Source organism: Phyllostomus discolor, chromosome 5 (assembly GCF_004126475.2).
Source record: "Phyllostomus discolor isolate MPI-MPIP mPhyDis1 chromosome 5, mPhyDis1.pri.v3, whole genome shotgun sequence".
Taxonomy (NCBI): domain Eukaryota; kingdom Metazoa; phylum Chordata; class Mammalia; order Chiroptera; family Phyllostomidae; genus Phyllostomus; species Phyllostomus discolor.
Window position 1 is genome coordinate 156,689,990 of NC_040907.2, and position 24,147 is coordinate 156,714,136.

Consider the following 24,147-nt stretch of genomic DNA (forward strand, 5'->3'; position numbering starts at 1 on the left):
CTCCTCTACCTCTCTAGGCACCGGCCTTGTTGTGCTGTGTTGCACTTGCCTGTTGATATATCTCTCTTCCCATCTAGGTTTTGAGTTTCTGGAGATTAGGGAACCCTGTGCTATTCATCTTTGGATCATCATGCCTGACACTAAGCCTCGCACATGCTAGATGCTGAATTAATGCTAAATATGTTGAGGGAACTAATTTGAGTTCATTGATTACGGGGCACATTGACAATAATTTTGAGTTTCTTTTATTTATTTGATGCCATCCAATGTCAAAAAATAAAGAAGCATACTCTAGAGGGGTGTGTCTTATCATCCAGACTCTTAGCAATGAAATGGGGAAGGACTTCAAGGAAGGATTGCCAGATAAAACACAGGATACCCAGTTAAAGTTGAATTTCAGATAAATACATCATTAAAAAAAAATAAAAGCCTATCCCTGATGTTACATGAGACATACACCCCCAAATTTATCTTTTACCTGAAATTCAAATTACCTGGGCATTCTGTATTTTTATTTGCTGTGTCTGGTGATGCTACTTTCAGGTCAGCGAGTGCTACTCCTTCCTTCAGACGGTTGTTTGAAACTACATACACCAAGTCTCAGGGCACATAACGGTGGCCCTCCAGCAGCACCTGACCATCTGGATCAAGACATTTGCCCTGAAGCATGTTCTAAATTCTGACATTTTTAGCTAAAGTTGAAAAATAGGGAGACTTCCCATAAAAAAGTCTGAAATTTCCGTTTTCTTTGGGAAACGACAAAACCTGACCACACTGGACCAGCTCTCTTGTTCAGTCCGGAGCAGCTCAGCCCATTTTTAGATGGAGCACAGGCTCGCTGGGTTCCCTGTTTCTTCCCAGCATCCCCAGCATAGTGGCAAAATGTCAGCCGTCAAGAATTGTCTCATTCATACCGTGTTGTTCTTAGATGTGAAAAAACATGAAACCTATTTTGAACTCTGTCAAAAGCAGGAAACCCAAAGATAGCCAAGTGTTTTAATAAAAATGGGGAAATCTTGGGTAGGCAGAGACATTTCCTTAATGTTTTAAGTGCCAGCAAAATGAACCTATGTCTACAGAATACAAATAATTGTACTATTTTTCTTTTCTTTTTTTTTTTTTTTAAGTATTTTCTTTCTTTATTTTTAGAGAGAGGGGAATGGAAGGAGAAAGAGAGGGAGAAAAATATCCATGTGTGGTTGCCTCTCACATATGTCCTACTGGGGTCTTGGCCCACAACCCATGCATGTGCCCTGACTGGGAGTCAAACCAGTAACTGTTTGGTTTGCAGCCCACACTCAATCCACTGAGCCACACCAGCCAGGGCAATTGTACTGTTTTTCTTATGTTGCTCATCTATTTACACTATGGCCTTGAGGTCATTTGAGTTCTTGATCTCCACTAGCATGTAAGGCTCCCAAGGACAGACACTTTTTGTCTTTTTGGTTCACAGATGTATCCTAAACTCATAGAATAGTTTTTGTTTCTTAACAGACATTTGATCAATATTTATTACATGAAGAAATGAACAATATAAGCCGCCTGAGAGAAATAAAATCGCTATGGCTAGAAATCCTCAAAAAGGGAAGAAAAACAGCACCTCCTCTAAAAGAATGCCATGACTAGGTGAATGCCTATGTCTTTTTAAAAAATAAATATTTTTCTGGTTTAGATGCCTTGTATCTTCCAAGGGCTAAGGGAAATGTACCCAGAGCTTAGAGTGACACTAGGTGATACCAGGTATCAAAAGATACGTTCTTTGGAGAGTGTCTGAGGAAGGAACCAGAGGCATGTGCTGGAAAGGACTGTGCTGCTGGGTGGCCCTGTTTTCTCTCCCGCCTGCTGTAAATACTGCCACAGCCCAGCGAACCCCCCCTGCAGCCCTGCGGAGCCCAGCCAAGGCCTCCTGCCCGCTCTGTGGCTACCAGTGAAATAGGTGCAGGGCCCTTCTTATTTGGAGCAGAAATCAGCCTCATTTTATTTGAAAGACAAAATTCTCATGACCACAGTGTATCAGAAGCCTACTTGAACTCCATTGGTTTTGAGAGAAAAAAAAATCAGGACAGTTATGCTTTAAGTTTGAATTTGCCTACAGGGGAGAGCTTTTATATAAATGAGTTTCCAACAGTCCTTCCCTCTACATGGGAGATCTGTTGACTCTAGAGAATCTGGCTGGAATACCAAGCACTGCAATAAAAATGCATATTTTGTTGCCTTTCCTGATTCTGTCTGGTTGCCACCATGTGGTTATTATGAATTCACATTTATTCTTAAAAACTATACTTAGAGGTGCAGTGAAAATGCATAGGACAGAGAAATACTGGCAAGTGAGAGTTTGGCTTTTAACCACAGATTCAATATCCCGGCCCTGAACCAGACTTCTGGACTGACAGCTAAATGACAGGAAATGGAGAAAACAAAACAACAGAGAAATGTAGCAAGATCTGTCATTATTACTCCTGGTGGTAGGTGTGAGATGCCTGCGTTAGCTTCCTAGGGATGCTGTGACACTGTAACACCCACTGGGTGACTTAGAACTGTAGAAAGTTATTGCCTCGCGGTTCGGGAGGCTAGAGGTCCAAAATCAATGTGTTGTCAAGATCGTGTTCCCTCTAAAACTTGTTGGGGAGTTCTTTTTTTCTTATCCCTAGCTGTTGGAGATTGGTCAGCAGTCTTTGGCATCCCTTGGCTTGTGGATGCATCATTCTGACCCTTTGTCTTTGCATGGCTTTCTCTGTGTGCCTTCACATTGTCTACCCTCGGTGCCTGTCTGTGTATGTGTTCAAATTTTTTCTCCTTATGAGGGTATCAGTTATTTTGGATTAGGGCCAACCCTTGCCTCATTTTAATCTGGTTACCTTTGCAGAGACCTTATTTTTAAATGTCACATTTTGAAATACTGGGGATTAGAAATTCAATATATCTTTCTAAGGGGGACACAATTTAACCTATAGTCTCCCAATGCAATCATATTATTCTTTGAATCAAGCTTTTCAGATACAATTTGTTCTTCCTGTGGAACATTATTACATTGATTAAATTGCCTCTTTAGTTCTTCAGCTATCAGATGCTTTTCCTTGGCAGGCTGATGTAATTAGGGAACTAATAACTGAATCAATAAGGAAAAGAGCGTGTTCTTTCATATTTTCCAGCTGTTCTGATGATTCATTTAGGGCTGTGTGCGTGTTGCCACTGAATACGTTAGCAGATACGAGACCATGACAGGGGAAGGAGGGAAAGAAGAGGACCTGGGTTGCTCTCTGGTGAAAGAAAGGTCAGGACGGATGTCCATGCAGGGAGGGGCAGGAGGAGGCAGTGTGTGGAGGACAACATGGTCTTGTACACATGCCTTTATATGAACAAGAAATGCTTTTTAAAAATATTTATTGTTTGGAAACTATATTTTAATGTTGCATGAAACATATTGGGTTGAAGCCATGCAGGACTATATAAACACCCTGTGTGCTAATGCAAATGCATGTCCAAGTACGGACTCGTCACTGTTCGTGATAATCTCTGTGAAATATTTTGCAGAAAATCTCACATTGCCTTGTCTAATTCCAGACTCCTTGTGAAAAAGTTGGGATTTTTATTCCTGGACCTTTCAAAGGTGGTTTTAAAGATAAATATGATATGTACTTTATAGTTAGAAAGTTATTATTATAAAAATATAAGTTAAAAATAACACGGGCTTGTATTACTATGAAGATATACCAAGGTCTGTCCAGAAAAATTCCAGCCATTGTTAATGTCACAAGAATGGTTTGAGTGACATTGATGTAATCTGGCAGCCAAGGAGAGTGGACTGGAATGCGCATGTGTGAACAATGATGACTTCACTGTACCAGTCAGTGGGGGCACCGGATGCCCTTCAGTGAGCATGTGTACTGTGTGGCTGTCAGTTTCAAAATGACTGAGCAAGTTGAGCAACAAATTTGCATCAAATTTTGTGTCAGGCTTAAATATTCCTCCCAGAAACTATTCGGGTGGTTCAGAAGGCTGCAGCTATGGGCAACTGGTGATGGGCAGCTTCATCACAACAATGTGCCTGCTCGTGCATCACGTTTCATGCAGAGTATTTTTGCAAACATCAAACCACTGGGTGACTTAGTCCCCCTACAGGCCAGATTTGGAGCCCTGTGACTTCTGGCTTTTTCCAAAACTAAAATCACCTTTGAAAGGGAAGAAATTTCAGACCATCAATGAGATTCAGGAAAATATTATAGGGCTGCTGATGTCGATTGGAAGAACTGTGTGAGGTCCCAAGGTGCCACCTACTTTGAAGGGGACTGAGGTGTCATTGTCCTATGTACAATGTTTCTCATATCTTGGACCTTCTTCAGTAAATGTCTCTATTTTCACCACCAATCATATTACATGGCTGGATACCTTTTAGACCAACCGTGTATATCTATTGTAGAGAAATCTGAAAATGATGGAAAACCTTAAAAAATATAAAAATTACCCATAATCCCACAATTCAGCGATAATAACTGCTAATATTTTGGCATACTTCCTTCTAGTATGTTTTAATTTTCTTGCTATCTACTTTAAATAAAGTTCATGTCAATGCATGCATGTTTTTGTAATATCTTTTTTTTAAAGATTTTATTTATTTATTTTTTAGAGAAGGAAGGGAGGGAGATAGAGAGAGAGAGAGACATCAATGTGCGGTTGCTGGGGGTTATAGCCTGCAACCCAGGCATGTACCCTGGCTGGGAATCAAACCTGTGACACTTTGGCTCACAGCCCGCGCTCAAACCACTGAGCCACATCAGCCAGGGCTGTAATATCTTATATATTATATAAAATTTCAAAATAAATTATAAAATTTTATAGTTATTTTAAATAAATTATATATTATAAACATTTTCATTATCAATAGATCCTCTTCTAACCTTACTATTTAATGCTTACCTATGTACCTATGTGCTTCATTTTTATTTGAGTGTTATAGCTTTTTAAAAATTTATTTTTTCAATTTATATTTTAATGTATTTTCTCCATTACAATTTATCCACTTTATACCCTCTTCCACCTCTATCCACCCCCTCCCTCCTGCAATCACTGCACTGTTGTCCATGTCCTCGAATCCTTTTACTTTTTTGTTCCAGCCCTCCACCCCCTAACCCGCCCTCACCTCCAACCAAGAACTGTCAGCCTGCTCTCTATCTATGAGTCTGTCTCTATTTTGCTTGTTCAGTTTGTTCATTAGACTCCAAATGTGATTGAAATCATATGGTATTCTTCTTTTCTCTGACTGGCTTATTTCACTTAGCATAATGTTCTCTGGGTCCATCCATGCTATTGCAAAGGGTAAAATTTTCATCTTTTTTTACAGCTAAGTAATATTCCATTGTGTAAATGTCCCATAGTTGTTTTATCTGTTCATCTACCGATGGACAGTTAGGGTGCTTCCAAATCTTGGCAGTTGTAAATAACGCTAAAATGAACATAGAGACATACAGATGGCCAATAGAGGTATAAAAAGATGCTCAACATCACCAATCATCAGAAAAATGTGAATTTAAACCACAATGAGGTATCACTTCACACTGGTCAGAATGATTATCAATAAATCAACAAACAACAACTGCTGGCGAGGATGTGGAGAAAGGGGAGCCCTTTTGCACTGTTGGGGGTGCAGACTGGTGCAGCCACTGTGGGAAACTGTGCAGTTGCCTCAAAAAATTAAAAAGGAAACTGTCTTATGACCCAGAAATTCCACTTTGGGGATTTATCTTAAGAAACTTGAAATGCTCATTTGAATGAATATAAGTACCCCTATGTTCATTGAGTGTTAGAGCTTTAATTTTTAATTACTAAAGTAATACATATTCACAATAATTAAAAAATCTAAAGAAGAAAGCACCAATGGCCCACAATCTTACCACTGCAGAGATAACTAGTATTCATATTGTAACATTGCTCACATCGCAGTATAGTTTTCTGAATAGATGTCTTCCACTATCTGTGGCATTTTTGACCTTTGTAAGTCCAGCTCTTTGTTCAGTGCTTAAAGCATAACAGTTGGTTGATATACTTTTAGTGAATGAATAAGTGAAGAAAGGGATGAAAAGATGTACAAATGGAGAGGCTGCAAATATTCACCTTGTGGTGGAATAAAATTTGTTTCGCACTCAGCTAAAAACTTGCTAGATTGAGAGACACAGTAGCTAACCCAAAGGCCCTTAATGAGTAGGAGCCTACTCTTCCTGTTCATCTGAATCAGCTTCTGGGCAGAGAATTCAATTTAATTTTTCTCCAATCAGTCAAACTGAAGAGCTGAAAAAGCAAAACCAGAAACAGGGGAGGCAGGAGGTGGAACAGGCTTGGATGGGGAGATCAGCAGCCCGTCTCTGGTTCTGGGGGGAGAGTGGGAGGAGAGGAGCCGCGCTTTTCTCAAGGACCAGTGCTAGCAGGAACCGGGGCAGATGGCGTCCTGCCACGCCAGGACCCTCCACGATGGAAGGGCTGATCATGTCCCCTGGAAATGGAGACCCCGCCGCGTCAGTGCGACCCTCGTGGTTTACCCCTGGCCTGCCTCTAGAGTTTGCGGCAGTGGGAGACACAGTCGTGCTGGATTTCACTTGGAGGACCTGGGGGCTCTGTTTGCTATGGTTGGAATCAGGGCTGACAGAGACTCTGATGGTATCTTTGGGTTATAGACGGCTCCAGCTATAAAGTGTCTTCTGTATTCAATTGGGAAACATGTGTTTGAAGTCTGAGCATCTATCCCTCAGACACCTGCAATGGGAAGGAGAGTGTTCCATTTCTTAAAACCCTGCATTGAAAACTCAGTTTTTGCAGTAAAATTTATGGATATACACTCTTCAGTGAGATCATCTGGTCCTCACAAACTCTGTCCTTCCTCCCAAACCACCCCAACGTAGATATACATACAGACAGGTATGGAAACATTCACAAATAGGTGGATGGATGGATGGATGGATGGGCAGAAAGAGAGATTAATGAACAGTCAGACCGACAACCTCTATCTCTTTTCAGCCAGTAACAGTGATCATCAACCTCCTTGGAAAAGCTTCTCCACAAGCCAGACCCAAGACTTGGGCCATATTGACACCTTTGTTCTTATTGTCTCCTCCACCCAGTACAATCTCCATCCCCCTTTCTCCTGTCCGCATCACCTACCTCCAAAGGCCTAGCTCAAGATACAATTCTTCAGGAAGCCTTGTCTTCCCATGTCTACACCGGTTAATGTTGCCCGTTCCTCCCAGGGGTGTCCAAGCAGTGGCCTGAGGGCTGCATGTGGCCCAGGACGGCTGTGAATGTGGCCCAACACAAAATCATAAATTTACTTAAAACATGAGTTTTTTTTGTGATTATGTGTCACAATGTATTTAATGTGTGTCCCAAGACAATTCTTCTTCTTCCAGTGTGTCTCAGAGATGCCAAAGGTTGGACACCCCTGTTAGAACTTTAGCCTTTGCCCCCTTTTCCCCTTGTATGTGGTACGTCTGCATGTATGTTTCCATGGCCAGCAGTTACCCTTTCTGCTGCTTGAGGACTGGGATGAGGCTCTGTGTGCTCTGCCATGTAACGGTGTAGGGCTAGTGTTGTTTCATTCACTGAGCTGATAAAGAAAGAAAGGGACAGAGGGTGATGGGGAAGAGTGCTGCCTGCTTCCCCCTGTGCAGAGTCGGACACACATAGTAGTTAGTGCTCACTCATGAAGCGAGAGCCCCGTTTGGATGAATGTGGAAAGAGTCGGGAGTTGGTGCGGGGTGGGTGTGGTATAGTGTAAGTTTGCCGTCCGCTGAATCAGGACGACATCCTGTTTTCCATATTAAGATCTTAATCTATAAAATGGGAATGCAAACAAACACATCTGTCATTCACCAGACAAAAAAGAGACTTTTTATGTAGTTCATAGTACCAATGTACAATGAATATTCGTGGAATTATATTGAAGTGGACCAAAGTTTTCCCAAGTCCCTCAAACCTTTTTTTGAAATTACCAGGAATTTATTCAAAAGTGATTTCTGTGTGGACTATAGTATTGTGGTTTCAGAACTTAACAGCAAGGTTACGTGGGTGTGTTGTGCTGGACGGTGCATCCCTGTGGGTGAGCAGCTCCTGGGGACGTGATTACAGGGATATACTTCAGCTGACACCATTTCTGTAAACTTGAAGGCCATGTACTTTTGTCTTTCTCAGTTTCTCTGCCTATAAAAGTTTGTGGGAGAACTACAGATGTGGTGAAATCTTCATTATAATCTAGATACGGTGATCCATGAAAGGAGATGCGAGCTAGGTGTCAGAAAACTTAAATCCTAGTTTCTTTGACCAAAACTTAACTTCTCTATGATTGAGTTTCCTTAACCGTGAAAGAGGTTTGTGTGTTCCCTTGCTAGGCGCCCGGCATTGCATAACCACTGACACGTACAGGTGAGTAAGGCGTGACCCTTGCCCCTCTCTGACTCACAGCTTAGTAGGAGGAGAGGCTCCCAACCATAGATGGCTTAGTGTGAACAACTTCCTAGAGGCAGACAATAAAAATAACGGTGACACCCTGGAGTGAGTGGTTAACTCTGCCTGGGTTGATCAGAAAATGCTTGGGAACGGGCGTTTATGGTAGTAATAACTGTCCTTTCTTACAATGTCTTTTCAAGGCTCAGCTGTATGTGAAAGAACAATGTGGTTGAATTATTATTATTGTTTCATTATCAGATTCAGATATTGCATTATCAGGCATTCTATTGAAAAGAAGCCCCAGCCTCCTAGCTAGTCTCTTATAGGTATGCTGGGCTTTCCCTTACATGTTCCAAAGGGGTCAGACTCTACATCCATAAAATAAATGAATGTGGAATCTGGCTCTATTAGTCATGCAGAGATATTTTTTAAAATTTTGCCAAAGTTCCAGGGGCTCTTCTACAATGTTTCCTCATTCTCTGAGTTGCTCTGCACCCTTACCTGCCTATTTGAATGAGTGATTTACACCACAGATATTCGGCGAACACTTTATATGTATCCAAGGAATAGAAACACAACTAAATACAGGGAGATCCGAAAGACATAACCATGTATTATTAGCCTGTGATTAGTGCTCAGTGGAAACCAACGATGAGTACCATGAATTGGGAAGGAGGAGCGATGAGTGGGCCGAAGTGGCCGGACAGGCTTTGCAGAGGAAGCCACGCTTGTGCTGGTCCTGCACGGGTGGGTAGTTTTCACTCAGCACAAGAGGGGCCTTCTCTTTGCCATTTTGCAAGCACATAATGAGCCTGGTATCATGAGTGACACGGAGGGGTCCAGCCGTTTAGATTACATGTGGGAGCAGTAAGAGAGGAAACTGAAAGAGTCCAATCTTTCGCATGTAATGTTAGCTCAGATCCCAGCTGATGACCATTTTAACATAGTTGTTCTATTTTCTCTCCGAGCCCAGAATCTGCCTCTTCTTTATATTGATATCCACCAGAGCACTTTACATACAGGACTTGCCAATAAATACCTTTGAAATTGAATTGTTTTAGATGTAGCTAAAGACTTTCATGGACTTTGAGGAAAGACAGAGACATAATTTTATTAAGGATTTTACCTCTAAAGGAGAGAATGATGGATGGCATCAGAAACGGATTTATACTCAGCTCGCAAACATCAGTCAATGGCATTCATATTAAGAACCTACTTGTGCTAAAAAGCACAATAATAAACACAGTGCACTCATATACATATATTTTTATCTGGATACAACAGATGCGTGCTTGGGTGTATGAGGCACTCTGGTGGGTTGGAATCTCATTCTCCAGGGGGAAGACCCATGTATGCATGCTGAAAGTACTTATGCTCTCCTCACTTCATTGTTTTCCAGCTCTACAGCTCCATGGATTTTGGGAGACACTGGCAACTCATGCATGAACGCATCACCCCCAACAGGTTTTACTGGTAAGCCCCATTTGCAGACTCGGCTGCAGACTCACCTTCTTGGATAAAGAATTATCAGACAGCAAAGCACTATGAATAATTCCTGGACACCTTCATCGTGGAAGGCACATATGTTCTAGACCTTTGCTTCTCAAAGTGGTGTTCCTGGACACCTGGTGTCACCTGGGAACTTGTTAGAAATGCAGATTCTCCAGCAAGACATACCGATCAGGAGCCAGCATGTAACAGCTTCCCTGGTGACTTAACATGCACATTAAAGTTCAAGAAGCACTGGGCTAGAGAGCTCAATGTGAAGGTCATGGCCAGGCCAACTTAGCTGTGTACTAATCTCTCTTCTATTTGGAAAAAAACCCCAAATGTTTTATGTGCCTATTCAAAAAGGCAGTATTTCCTAAAATGTCCTCTAAAGAGCCCTGGTCCCACCCCCAAAGCTTCTCTTCTCATAAGTGTTTTTATAGTCAAATAATTTGAAATATGATTGGCCAGCTCTACCATCCTGAAGACTTAGGATTCGTGTTAGGGTATTAGACTCTGGGGAGGCACAGAGTGAAGAAGGCTGCTGAACTTTAAGTGACTTATTTCCACACTTATTTTACTACAGAATCTGTGTGTGTGTGTGTGTGTTTGTGTGTGTGTTCACACCAGGTAAATCCTTCAGAACAACTTCTGGGAAGCACATTTTGAAAAAAAAAAACTTTTATAGGAGCAAGTTCATATTTCATATGGAGAATTAGCCCTCCCCCAATCAGAAAGTGACTTTATTAATTGGTGTTCCTTTATAGATCCATACAGTTTTCGCCTTGGTTATCATAAGCTTGTTTTGATATAATTTTGCCTCTTGCTCTTCCTTGGTCTAACATGAAATACTTGTTAGTATTGGTATATTACTACCAATACTGGTAGTAATTACTGGCATCTTTTTTTTTCAGTAGAGGAGAAAGTCAAAGCAATCAAGATTAGGAAGCAAGCACTAAAGGGCATTACATGCTTTATTATATGCCTAATCTAAAACAAATCCTAAATTCACAATGCTTGAAAGTAGTATTTCATGTCTCCTTTGAATACCTTAGGGCAAATCCCTTAAAATGTCATGATGTGGCACTTACGCCCTACATGAGGTAGGGGCGGGTGTGGTGTGGATGTAGCAGGGAGCTGGCAGTGATGAGCACCTTGTACATATGCACATGTACACCAGTGTCTTTGGAAGGACCCATAAAACTATGTCCGGAGCTAAAAACGATGATTTCCGAAGCACGCTGTGAAAACCAACCGTGTGTTGTGCATTCAGTTTAGAGGACTGGGAGAGAAAAGGGACTTGGAGTGTTGCTCTTGATTCAATGCCCAGACTATCCCCAGTTATTTTGCACTTTTCAGACCAATATTATTTGGTCTGGAATGATTATTGCAATCATTATTTGGTATGTACTTGGAACCATTAAGACTTTGAATAGACTAAGGCAGAAATAGGGAATGCTTGTTTCTCTGGTATTCCGGCTGCAGAACTATAACTTTTGCTCAGTTAACATGGACCAGTGTCTCAGTGTCAGTGTGCTGTCACTCAGAGTCCCTTGAGCAAGCTCTTGGGACAGTAAGGCGGTTAGTTAACTAGGAAGTTGTGTTGAAGGAGAAGGGAACTACCCTAGACTGGATAAGCCTTGTCATTGTTTCTGAAGGAAATTAAAATAAAGGGGATGACGGGCCACGTTTTTCTGTCTTTGCAAAGAGCGAGAGCAGACTATTCCAGCTGCTGCCACCCTCCCCCTTCCTTTGTGCAGCAGGAAGAATAAATCCCTGGGTCCTAATAATTGTGTTTCATCTCTCTTCCACTCGGTGCTTCTTTCATATATGCCCCATGGGGAAATATAAAAGTTAGTGCCCGTGCTAGCTAGCCAAGTGGTAGCTGAAAATTTCATTTTCGTAATTATCGTTTCTTTGTTTCTGATGTATAATTGCCGTGATTATTCTTTTAGATGTCATAGGAGTCACAGAAGAAGAACAACTTTTTACATAGACTTTTTTTTCCCCTCAGTGACAGAATCCAAGGCTGCTGAAAGCTCGAAACCACTTATGTTTGAGAGACATAGCCTACATGGGTTAGGAGTGGACATATTCATGCAAAACCTCCTTGAGAAAAGACAAGGTGCATATTTCCGAGTGTAGAGTACAGCTTTGGCTGAGACAGGGCCTCTTTAAGCTGAGTTTTCTTCATCCACGTAATGGGAACAATATTCTCTTCAATATCATACAGTTATTGAAAGGAACAGATGTGATCAGTTGGACTCTTGGCAATTTCATTCCTCTATTTCCGATTTATAATTTGTAAGTTATAAGTCTTTAAGTACTATGTTTACTAGCAGTTCTGAAGACCATGGCACCTAAGTAATTTGTCGTTTTTCTGGGATACAAATTTGAATCTCAGGTGCAGATTCCATGCCCATGGACACCTGTTAACAATTGAATGGGCCCAATGTATTTCTAAGAGTCCTCATCTCAACCTAACTTTATATTCCTCTACTCTCTGAGTCATAATTCTTATAGAGTAGTAAAAATAAAAAAATCAACAACAAAAAGCCTTAAAATTACTTCTTTGGGAGGAATGGTGCACAGTGATGCTGGAAAAACACAGAGGGAGACTAGTCATGCCAAAAACAAGACATTGAAATGAGAGATGACGTTATAAAGACTGATCATATTTATCATATGGGATATAGACAAGCAGAGTGAACATGCAATTCAGGAGTAATATTGTTCAAATATTGTAATTCACAATTTGGAGATTTGCAAATGTCTAAGGGTAGACTCTTCATGAATGGCACATTTCTTTACCCATGCAACCTTCAGAGTATGGGAAGCAGTGGCCTGGAGGGGATTCTTAGGAAGAACACTGTGCTTGAGAAGTGATTTCTGTCAAGGGTGCAGGAGGGAGATCCAACCCCACGCATACTTGCTCTGTATCTAAGACGACGATCCTCGTAATGGCTGTGAAAGTGCGTTGGAGATTGTAAGGGGCTATCACTTTTATCCATTTCCTCCTTTGTGCCCCACCAATACCTGTGGGTTAGGCAGGGCATGGGGCATACTATTCCTTAACACTATTAATAAAATCTTCATTGAGAAATAAAGTTTTGTTTATGAATTCCAGATGTTCTAACTCCATCAAGTGAGGTCACCTAGAAATCGTATACTATGGAGCGACTCAGCCATCGGACACGTGCCTCAAGAATAGGACTGACTCATAGGAAAACCGCTCCTTTACTCATTCGATACCTGGTTAAACAAAGGTGGAATAACTCTCCTAACATAATCCCTTTCTAGTCTTTGCTTGGGCAGCACTGTCATAAGGAAAAAGCATTAGGTTTCTTTTTGTTTGATTGTTTCTTTTTTATAACCTACTGAGCTGCGAATGAATGGTATTTCCACTCTTCCTCTGGGAGATATTTAACAGGCAGGCACATTCTGCAGTGGGAGGAGCTGTTTCCTTTGCACGTCCAATGTGAGCACTTCTTGTGGTTCACAGCTTACCTTGGTGGCCCCTCACCCTCCCTAGGTGTCCACCCTCTTCTGGCCTCTTTTTCAAAGAGTTCACAGACATCCTCAGCCTTGCTGAGTTCCATGTGTAACTGGACAGGCCTCTAAGTGCCTCTGGTCTCTGATGCCATTTGCTTGTATAGTATAGGGAAAGAGAGAAAGAATGTTCCTAGTGTCTCTTCCTTACTTAATTATCTTCTGTCCTGAAAGATTGGGGTCTTTTTGTTTATCTTCCTTGCTATTGGTTCAGGCAAGGGTGATGATAAAGTAATACACCCTAAGGCAGCGGTTCCCAGCCTTTTTGGCACCAGGGACTGGTGGTTTCGTGGAAGACAATTTTTCCATAGACTGGGGTGGGGGGATGGTTTGGGGATGATTCAAGCCCATTACATTCAAGCTCACCTTCTGCTGTGTGGCCCCGTTCCTAACAGGCCTGGCCAAGGCCTGGAGACTGGGAACCCCTGCCCTAAGGTGTCAGGGGACTTAAACTCTTACCCGATTTCTGGGGTATTTGGATTGCCACGTGGACTGGTCTTGAGAGTAAGAAACCCTTGAAGTCAACAGATGTAGTAGAAATGCTAGGTCAGCCTACTTAATGTGGACAGGGACAGGGTCCTTGAGGACAGTCCTTGAGCTGTTCTGAGCCTGGTTTCAGGTTCAGGAGTGGCTGGTGCTCAGGGACAGTCAGGATGGGCTCCAGGTGTCCACTGTGCCTGCCAAAGGTCAGCTTACTGATTGTCAGTTTCTAGGACGCTTGTGCCAGCAGCTTCTTTTCAGCTTTTTCAGAAAGGCTATGAAGGAGGTTGGGAAGGATGGAAAAGCAAAGCATGTCTTCCTGGCATGCATATATAGGAGGTCCTAGGAAAATGGTTTTTAAAGAAGAAAGGGGTGGTATGGAAATAAAAAACAATCTTTTGTTGTTCTGATTTTAACCAGCCTCTTTTTGAATGCACATGATCTTTTATACATAGCCTAAACATATTACATATGAATTTTTATAATCTCCCTTTTCTCCTCTTAATGTTTTATTCTATCAATTTTTGTTATTATAAAACCTCTATAACAATCATTTTTAATTGTCTACACAACACTTCATTATTGAAGGATACCCACTTTATTCCTTCTGTGATTTATTTTTATTGGACATAGACAATTTTTATATTTTTATTATTATATATATCAGTTTCATCAATATTTTATGCATATTTCTTTAACACCTAGGTTTGTTTTCTTGGACCATTATAGCCCAAATAAAAGCTTGAGGGTGGTTGTCCGATCTCAGCAGAGTGTCACATTGTTTAAATGTGGCACCGTTTAGGTGTGGCCCCAATTCAACAAGGAAAGCCTTGCGGAGCAGCGCAGCTTTTAAGTGGACATTTCCTTGGAGGAGGTTGCAAAGAAGCATTGCTTCACACAGCACACAGCAAGTCTTCTAAAGCTGCTTTGACCGCATCTGTCTCTTCAAAGTCATGATCATCCTGGTAGTTATTTCTCATCTTTTCCTTCTTTTTCTATGGGCTCTTGCACAGAGTTTTATTGTCCACTGGCATCCCTTCAAGAGCCCGCCCCTACGTTCACACCCTCCTCCCCAAATATCATAGATTTTCAATATAGAATGAGCTACCCTATCTCTCTACCTCTCCTTCTGCCTCTCACCCCGTCCTCAGCAAAGCAATGCAATATCCCATAGGTGTACATCCCTTAGAACCTTGAGGAAGGGGGGTTAGTAATTGTTAGGGTTTAATACTTTTGATATAATCACCACTAGAAGGGGGATAATTACATTAACATACACACACTTTGAGTATTATAATGCCTATTATAAAAACATTAGTAAATTCGTATGCTATTATATAGTCCCACATGTAATGTGGCAGTATCAGTCTATTTATAGCGAATATATATTTTCTCCTCATGGGAGGTAGCCTGCAGTACAACCCTTTAAGATCTCTATCTTGTGGAGGCCATGCCATCGTGTAGACCCCTTCCTTTAAATTTGGGCTGAATTTAGTGACTTGCTTCTAGTGAATAGCATGGGGTACAGGGGACGAGATGTCACTTCAGACAATGGTTTTCACCTTAGGCAGGCTCTTTTGCTTGCTTGGTCAAAGCAAATGGTCATGTTTTGAGCTGCCCTGTGGAGAGGCCCACGTGGCAATGATCTGAGGAGAGTCCTCAACCAATAGTAAACGAGGAACTGAGGCTCTCGGTCCAAAGCTTGGTTCCAGTGAGGAACGACTGGATCCTGCTGACAATCATGTGAGCGAGCTTGGAAGTGCACCCTTCTCCAGTCAGGCCTTCAGGTGAGAATGCAGCCCTGGCACACACATTGACTTCAGTCTCGTGAGAGACTTTGAAGATCAGGCACTTGACTGAGTCATGTCCAGATGTCTGACCCATAAAATCAGTGAGACAATAAATATTTGTTGCTTTTAGCTGCTATGCTAAACATGATCATAACTTGTCATGTAGAAATTGATAACTAATACACTTCTCCCTGACCATTATTTTTTACATGTTTATTTTTTAACATAAGGAGACTACTTCTGTTTTGGACCATTCCCCCCATTTGTCCTATACTGTTATCAATCCCCTAGATGTTGAACTTTGCTAACTGCTCTACCCTTTCAGTAGGGAAATATCATGATGTGCTGATGATATTCTGACATCCTGATGCTTAGATTCTACAGGGATTAATGGCTGAGTAACAGAACTCAGAATCTTATCCTCAGTCTGATTAAAGCTCATTTAATATATTGAGGTTGTCTGACTTTATTTATTTATTTTATTGTTGTCCAGTTGCAGCTGTCCCCAGTTTTCCACCATTGCTGTCCTCTGCTCTACCCACATCCCAGCTTCTACATGCAATCCTCCCCCGCACCATTGTCTTTGTTCCTGGGTCCTCTCTGCATGTTCCTTAATGACTCTTCCTTTTCTTTCCCCCATTAGCCCCCTCCCCTTACCCCAGTTACTGTCAGTTTGTTCTTTATTTCCATGTCTCTGGTTCTATTTTACTCACTTGTTTGTTTTTAGTATAGTGGTTAGTATCCCTGCCTATCTGACTATTCTATTCTATTCTATTCTATTCTATTCTATTCTATTCTATTATTTCTATTATACATTTTGATGATAGGATTGCATTTTCTGAGAATATGTTGATTTTGAATATGATGTGTGTGTCTATGCACATATGTTTATATAAACACACATGAGCTAAGTGTGCACATACTCATGTAGATAAGTTCTAATTTCCCTTAAGCCATAAACATCCCTTGTGTCTGGGTCCTAGAGTTACCCATCTCAGAGTGGCAGCAGCTGCGGGTGTAGAGGACATAGGACAGAGATGCAGGAGCTGAAAATGGGAACTTATTACCTTGAAATAAGGTGGCTGGAGTGAACCCTCTTGCACCTTTACCTTAATTTAAACTCTATAGATCTCACCTATTCTTGAATACCTTCTATGTTTTGCTGCAAAAAAAACAGGCTTCATCCATTTAGCGAGGAACTCATTTAGACATTAGACTAAGGCTCCTGAAGAACCATGTGCCAAGTCATCCTTATGCTCTAATGCATTATCCACGACAGAGACAGAGTTAAGGAATAGGCAGAATGGCTTGAGATTGCTTCCTGGAAAATCAAGGCCTTTTCAAACAAAGTTAACATTATGGGATGAACTTTTGAAGCTGCCTCTAAATGTGCATCTACAATTTCGCAAACACAGTCATTTGCAATCTCAAGTAATACGATTTAGGCATCGACCTGATATAAGGGATCAGATTTAAAGGCCCTTTGCAAACCAGGGTATGCCACAAATAATATTTAATTCAGCTCTCCCTTACATTTTAAAAATGGTGAAGCAATTTAAAAATACATTACATTCAAAATAATACATGCAAGGTCAAGAGGGGGATGTGAAAGCTCAGCTTGCAAGCAGAAAATGGTTTCTGCCTTGCTGGTGGGGGCTGCCCATGCTGTGCGTCTGGTTGCGTCTTAGCCTTGGAAGAGCTATCTTAATGCTAAGAGTTAAAATGCAATGCTCAGAGTTTATACATGGTAGTCTGCCAGTGTGCTGAGGAAGACAGAATGTTCACCTTCTCCTTGGATGAAATTAAGATATACTGGACTCGTGATAATTATGCTTCGCATATGTCAGTTCTATGAGAGAGGAGAAGAAAGGAGACATATGTAGCTATGTACATAATGATTTCTTTACTATGAAAAGAAGGGGTTATATTTGACCCTGTCTTGGGCAACCTGAAAAGATTGGTGTGTCTTAACCACAGTCAAAAATTCCCTCACCTAATTCATGAGACAAAAGTTCAAAGATGGAAATGGAAACACCATTCTACTCTTTTTCTCTAGGTTTTTGGCCAGTTTCTCCATAATTAGAGATACATGCCTTTCAAATGCTTTTTCCATCTGGATGATTATGTGGAGAATATGAGAAATGTCCATTCAGCTCAGAGACTGTGGAATCTCATTGATAAGAAACTTTCAGAGGAGAGCAAATTGAACTGTGCTCCTAGTGGGTGAGATTTCAGCTGGTTGTTGTCCTTTGTGGGCAGGATCAGGAGAGATCCTGTGTGGAGCGGAGTACCATGGGATCTCTTGATTACCCAAGTGGAGTCGTCTTCCTGAAGGTCAGATATGCTCATATCTGGCTTGCTCCTTAAAGAAGTGGGGAGAGCGAATGCACTTAGCTGTTCAGCAGCCTTATGAGTAGGGACTATGAGAATTGGAGGGCCAGGGAGAGGGCTAGAAGGAGAAGAAAGTGAAAGATTTGAGCTCAATAGCCCAAGAAGAAATACAAAACTGAGGGCTTGGAGGCTGTTTAAAATGAGATTGGATACAGAGTTGTAGGATGAAGAACTCACCCTTTTCTCCTTGAGGAAATCTGAGAGTATTCTACTCCAGATTGGGCTGCAGTATGCATTAGTGTGTTCAGGTTGCCATGACAAAATACCAGAAATTAATTTTCTCACTGTGTTGGAAGTTGGAAGTCTGAGATCAGGGGGCCAGCATGGCCATTTTCTGGCAAAAGCTCTCTTCCTGGCTTGTGGATGGCCACCTTCTTGCTGCGTCCTTGCATGGTAGAGAAGAGGAGAGAGCAAGCATGTGTCCCTTCTCCTCCTCCTCCTTGCCCTCCTCCTCCTGATTCTTCTTCTTTTTAGTGGGGGTTGTGTGAGAGGCAATGGATTGATGTTTCTCTTGCACATTGATGTTTTTCTCCCTCTCTTTTTTCTTCCCTTCCCCCCTCTGTAAAAATAAAAAAAATAAACAAAATCTTTAAAAAATGATGTATTAGGTAGGCAATTAGCAGTCTCAACTGCAGAAATAAACATTAAAAAATAAACATAATTTAAAACTTGCATGGCTTGCATTGTATTCTAATTGGTGGATATATAATAATTGAATTACTTTTTTATCATTTAACAGTGACTTTGATTCTAAACTTTTACTATTAGAGAAGGCATTGGAATGCTGTTTTGAAAACCTTTAAGTAATTATTTGTTCAAAGTCTGATTAATGTAATTTTAAGGATAGACTATCAAAACAATATATATAAATATTGTCATGCCAAACTGTTCTCCAGAAAGTTTATACCAGTTTTCACTTCAACTAGTAAAATATCATTTCATTACACCTCATAAAAATTTAATTGAAAAAGTTATCTTATTTCATATGCAAAAATGGGCCTCTCTTGTTTTAATTTGCATTCCTTATCAGATCGGTGAGTTTAGACATGTTGTTATATGTTTATTAGCCATTGTATTTCTTTTATGTGACCATCTGTTTTATTTCTTTTTTATTATGAGTTCTTAATTTGGTCTCTAATTTTGTTTCAATATCGTCCCCAGTTTGTTCTTTGGGTTTTAATTGCCTTATGATTTTTAACATACTTTTTAGTTTAAAAAATTGATAAAATATTTTTACTTTTCTCATTATAATATTTTTATTACTTTGTGTTCAGAAAGTATCCTCAACCTATGATCATGTAAATATTACCTGAAGTTTTCTGATTTATAATGCAGTTCTATTAAATATATGACTATACTATGTATACTGTTTATATATTACATATACATTAGAGAACATATCAGACATAAAATACTGACTGTTCTCCTATATTATGCTTTAGAAACCTTACACTACTACTTCATCCTGTGACTATATCATCATTTAATTTGTTTCATAATTGTATCTATACTGATGGATATTTTTAGAATTTATGGGATTTCTATTTACTATTTCTAGTAAAATAAAATCCAGTGAACATGTCCTCACTTAAATCTGTGCTCATATTTCTGACTGTTTCATCTGACAGTTTCCTATCGGGGACTCTGGTCATAGTTAGGCACTCTTGAGGTTGGTGGCATTTGTCAGCTTTTAATCTAATGGGTTGGTCAGTCCTCTGTTCCCTGAGCTGGACCTCACTGTGTTTAATTATTGTTTATAACACAACATAGTGCCTGGCTGGGCACATCTCCTCTCCTAAAAGCCATAACAAAATAAAACAAAAATAAATAACCATCTTTTTCAAAATAGTCTTGGCTTGCCGCACTCATTTATTCGTCCAAATGAATTTGGAATCACTTTGTCATGTTCCAAAATCTCCCAATTCCCTCACTCCATAAATCAACTATTGATTAGAATTGCAGCAAAGCTATAAATTCATTTAAAGAGAAAAGAATCTCTTTCAATATCCAGTTTTCATTTTTGACCGAATGGTTTGTCTTTCCTTTAACTCCATTTCTGTGTGTTCCTTGGTGAAATTGTATACGTCTCTTCATATCAGCCCTACGCAATTTCAGCCACATTACTTCTAGAAATGTTCGCCTTTGGTGCTATTTGAAGTAAAGATGTCTTGCTCACAGCACCTCTCTTCAGACCGGTACGGCTGAACTGGGTAGCCATAAGGAATATCTGTAGCTTGCCTATGTGCATACATAGTTGGTACCCTAAGATTCTTTACATCATGAAGAAAATATGTTTTTTTGAAGCTTAAAGTGATTGGAGAGTGTGATGTGTGACTAGTGGGGGCTTGGGGATCTGAACGGGAGACGAGCTCTCCCCTTCGTAGCTGTGTGACCTTGGGCAGTTGTTTTTCCCTCTTTGCTGGGTGCCCCACCTGTCAGAACAGACGCCAACTGGTGTTCCCTGCTGCTACTGCCTCTTGGACGAATGTCAGGTTTCTCAGCCTGGCACACAGTCCTTAATAAATATCAGCTATGAAATCAATAACAAAACAGCTTATAATGTGAGAGGATAACTGGACACGATGACCATCCTCCTTCATCTGGTGGCAAATGGTACTTAGCATCTCTGAAAGCGAGGTTGGTTATGTCTGGATACTTCCCCCCCACAATCAAATCCCACTGCCTAATACCCAGTGTTTGTATTTCTGATCCGATTTTCCATCTATCAGCATATGTCTTAGTATTATACTTGTTAAAACTATTTTTAGAGAAAAGTATTCCTGGTTCGCTGTTAATAAAGTTAAATGAAATTCCTAAGGCCACAAACTGAATACTGTGTTGTAGCAGACCACATGCACTGTTACAAATGCGAGGCCTATGTTGAATCAAATCCGGGCAGATCGCCGAAGGACTGTGGCTGGAACTGGGAAACACCCGAAGAGTGTTAGAAGAGGTGTTATGATTGCTTGGGGGATGAAGGGCTCAGGTGAGGCTGGTGTGCCCATTAATGTCATCCCGAAGGAGAACTGGAGAATCTTGAAGAGTGATTTCAACTGGCAAGTAAGAGAGGGAGACAGATTCTGGGAAGGGAGAATAATTGGAATGAAGCCTAGGTCACGGTGTGTTTGGGAGCTGTTAGGAGATCTGCTAGAATGAGGTTCTCAACTTCATTTGAGAGCAATGCATCTGGGAGCACTTTTGACATTTCTTTGACTGGATAATTATCCTGTGCATGGTACGTCGAGGGTCAGCTGGCTCCCAGGTCTCTGTTCCATAAATGCCTGCGGCATCCCTGTAGTTATGAAAATGTCTCCAGGCATTGCCAAATGTTCTGTGAGGGGCAAAATGCCTCCCACCCCTCTGTCATTGAAAACTGCTGTGCTGGAAAAATAAAAGTGCACTGAGAGACAGTGGGAAATAAAACTAGGGACACCAGGTTCAGATTGTGAAGGGGGGCCTCAAATGCCAGGTAAGTGGTTTAGACTCCTCTCTCTGGGTAATGGAGAGCATTCATCTTTTGTGCAAGGAAATGACATGATACTCATGTTTCATGAAGATTTATTGACATTTGACACTTTCCTTGAGATGCTCAAGTGCATTTCTGTGCAAATTTCTGCCCGTAGATAAGGTACTGATTTTTCTCATGACAGGTGCAAATCTTTAAAAGCATCCTGATTCTGGGTTCCATTATCAACTACATGAAAAAACTCATGTAATTATAGACTTTTAAAAGTATATATCTAATATATGTTTTTTAAAAAATAACACCTTTTCTTTGTACTTGAATTGATGCAACATTAAAAGATTTTTTTAAACTAAGGATTTAGTCATTTTAACAGAACACCTTTTATTTCTTCTTGCCCTTTTCTAATTTCTGTACACATGGAAGTCATTTCTTACAAAATTATATTATGCCCCCATTTCATGTCTTTTTTCTTTCACTTACACTTATAGCCTAAACAATAGTCTATACGTATGCACAAGATCATTTGGAGAGTGGCAGAATATACTCCCCTCTCATTTATGCTAAAGGATTATGGAAAAGGCAGAGTGAAAAGGCCTGGCCGATGATCTGGCCTAGTGGTCCCTCCAGCAGTGCTCTTGGATGCTCTGTGGGGGGGGGAGGGCATTCTGACAAGTTGCCCCAGGACGTAGAGAAGCTTGGGGGGTGCTTATGGACCATGTCCTTGGTTCTCCCATTTCTGCTTCAGCCAGCACGACTAACTTTGTTCATTAGTTTTACATAGTGGGCTGTGGCAGAGTGTTACTTTTGAAGATAGAAGACCATTTGTAAAAGAAACAAAACTATTTACCAAATCACTGATCTAGGCTTTAAAAAAAATTCATTTGCCACAGGCCACCTACAGGCTATCTTTCCTCAATGTTTACACTGCCCCGCAGTGTCCAGCTCCATAGTGCAGACAGGGCTTGAACGGCTAAAGTCATTGCCAGACTCCCTGAGCCTGTTGTGTTTGTTGGTGAGGATACTACCCGATGACCCCCTCCTCTGTCCACAGGCTCACCTTGTTTTGGTGAGAATGTAACTGTGCACATTTGCATGGACTTGATTTTGGCAATTTAAGCACTAATTCATGGAGCCAAGTATAAGACGGGATGCAAGGCTATGGGAATTGGGTTGGAAGAAGTACTCACACACCCCTTTATTTGCTTGGAGGCAAATGGTGCTGAGGGCCAGTTAGTCACACTCTAGCTTGTTTTGGTTTTGTTCATTTGTTTGTTTTTTCCTCGAAGAGATGCCTAAAATAAGAATTTTTTTTTCTAGAAAGTTAGGTTTTTTCCAGCTGTCAGCATCTTGCTTTTGAAAGACAACAGTTTTCCTCCGGCATACCTGTTTTGTGTATATCTGAATCTTGCAAATGGCCTTTGCTATCCCCAATCAAGAGACAAAATTCTGATTCAAGAGTCCATGGTGCTTCTCCTTAAATGCCCCCCAAATCAGGGCACAGTCCTCCCTGTTAGCCTTCTCACCCATCTTTGGAAAGGCAGCCTGGGTGATGGATTTGGGGTCTGCCCCCCCTCCTTCTCATGTCCCTGCTGGCCAGCTGGGTCATATTCACACATTCTTCAACCTTTTCCCTAACCGTGTGGGAGAGAAGCTGTCAAGCAATTTGGGCAGCACCGTGCACGGTAGAGGCAGAGAGAGAGCCCCTGGGGGATTCCTGCTCTGCCCATTCAGCATTTTGGATGAATTTGAGGAGACTCGGGCTTTGAAAAGGTCAAACCCTGGAACCAGTCTGATCTATAAAAGGCACCAAAGTATACAACACCTGCCAAGGAGCCCGGCCCAAAGCACTGGGGGTTTCCAATGGGGTAGCCACACATGTCCCCGTGCAGCTGGGGATGAGAGGTCCGAGGTCCTGCCTCACGCATTTTGTAGCATTTGTCCCCCTGTTTAACAAGTGCCATGAAAAGCAGTGACAGTGAACTAGAACGAAGGGAGTTGGGTTTATGACTGTTTACTTTCATGGAAGAGGAGATTTGGAACATGAATTACATAATTGCAGAACCATGCCTTCCTTCTCTTTCCCTTTCTTTCATTTTTTTTAATGTGAGATTTGTTAGGATTTTCCCATAGCTGAACCTCAATAAACTAGGTAGAGCAAATCCGTGACTCACCTGAAACTAAGATGAAGTGATAGTGAATGTTAACTGTATCTAAAAAAAAAGTGCTGAATATAAAAAGGAAAACAATACAAAAACAAAGTTATTGATTATATATTTTGTCCAATCCTCATTTGTCCTGGTAAAACGTAGTGATTCCTTTTTGTTAAAAGAAAATCTGTGATTGTTGTGTAGTGGAAAGAGAGCCTGAGGAGGAGTCAGTGCTTCTGGCAGCAAATTCTACTCCTGCCACTGGAACAGTGGCCGGGCGTGGGATGTCTTTGGCTTCTGTGTATTTATCTGCAGCATTCCAAGGGCTTGAGAGAAGGTCTTAGAAGTTCTGTCCAGTGCTTTCATCCCAAGAGTCTGTGAGCCTCTTGCAGCTTGGGTGCTG

General features: G+C 41.1%; 1 protein-coding gene across 2 annotated transcripts in view; it reads left to right on the forward strand.

The window, feature by feature from the left end:
• SORCS3 (sortilin related VPS10 domain containing receptor 3) overlaps positions 1 to 24,147 on the forward strand; it is a 551,877-nt gene that overhangs the window by 349,487 nt on the left and 178,243 nt on the right. For both annotated transcript variants that reach the window (XM_036027268.1, XM_028514086.2), the window contains exon 5: positions 9,833 to 9,906. In XM_036027268.1, the coding sequence (XP_035883161.1) occupies positions 9,833 to 9,906 (74 nt within the window). The remainder of the gene's footprint in view (positions 1 to 9,832; positions 9,907 to 24,147) is intronic.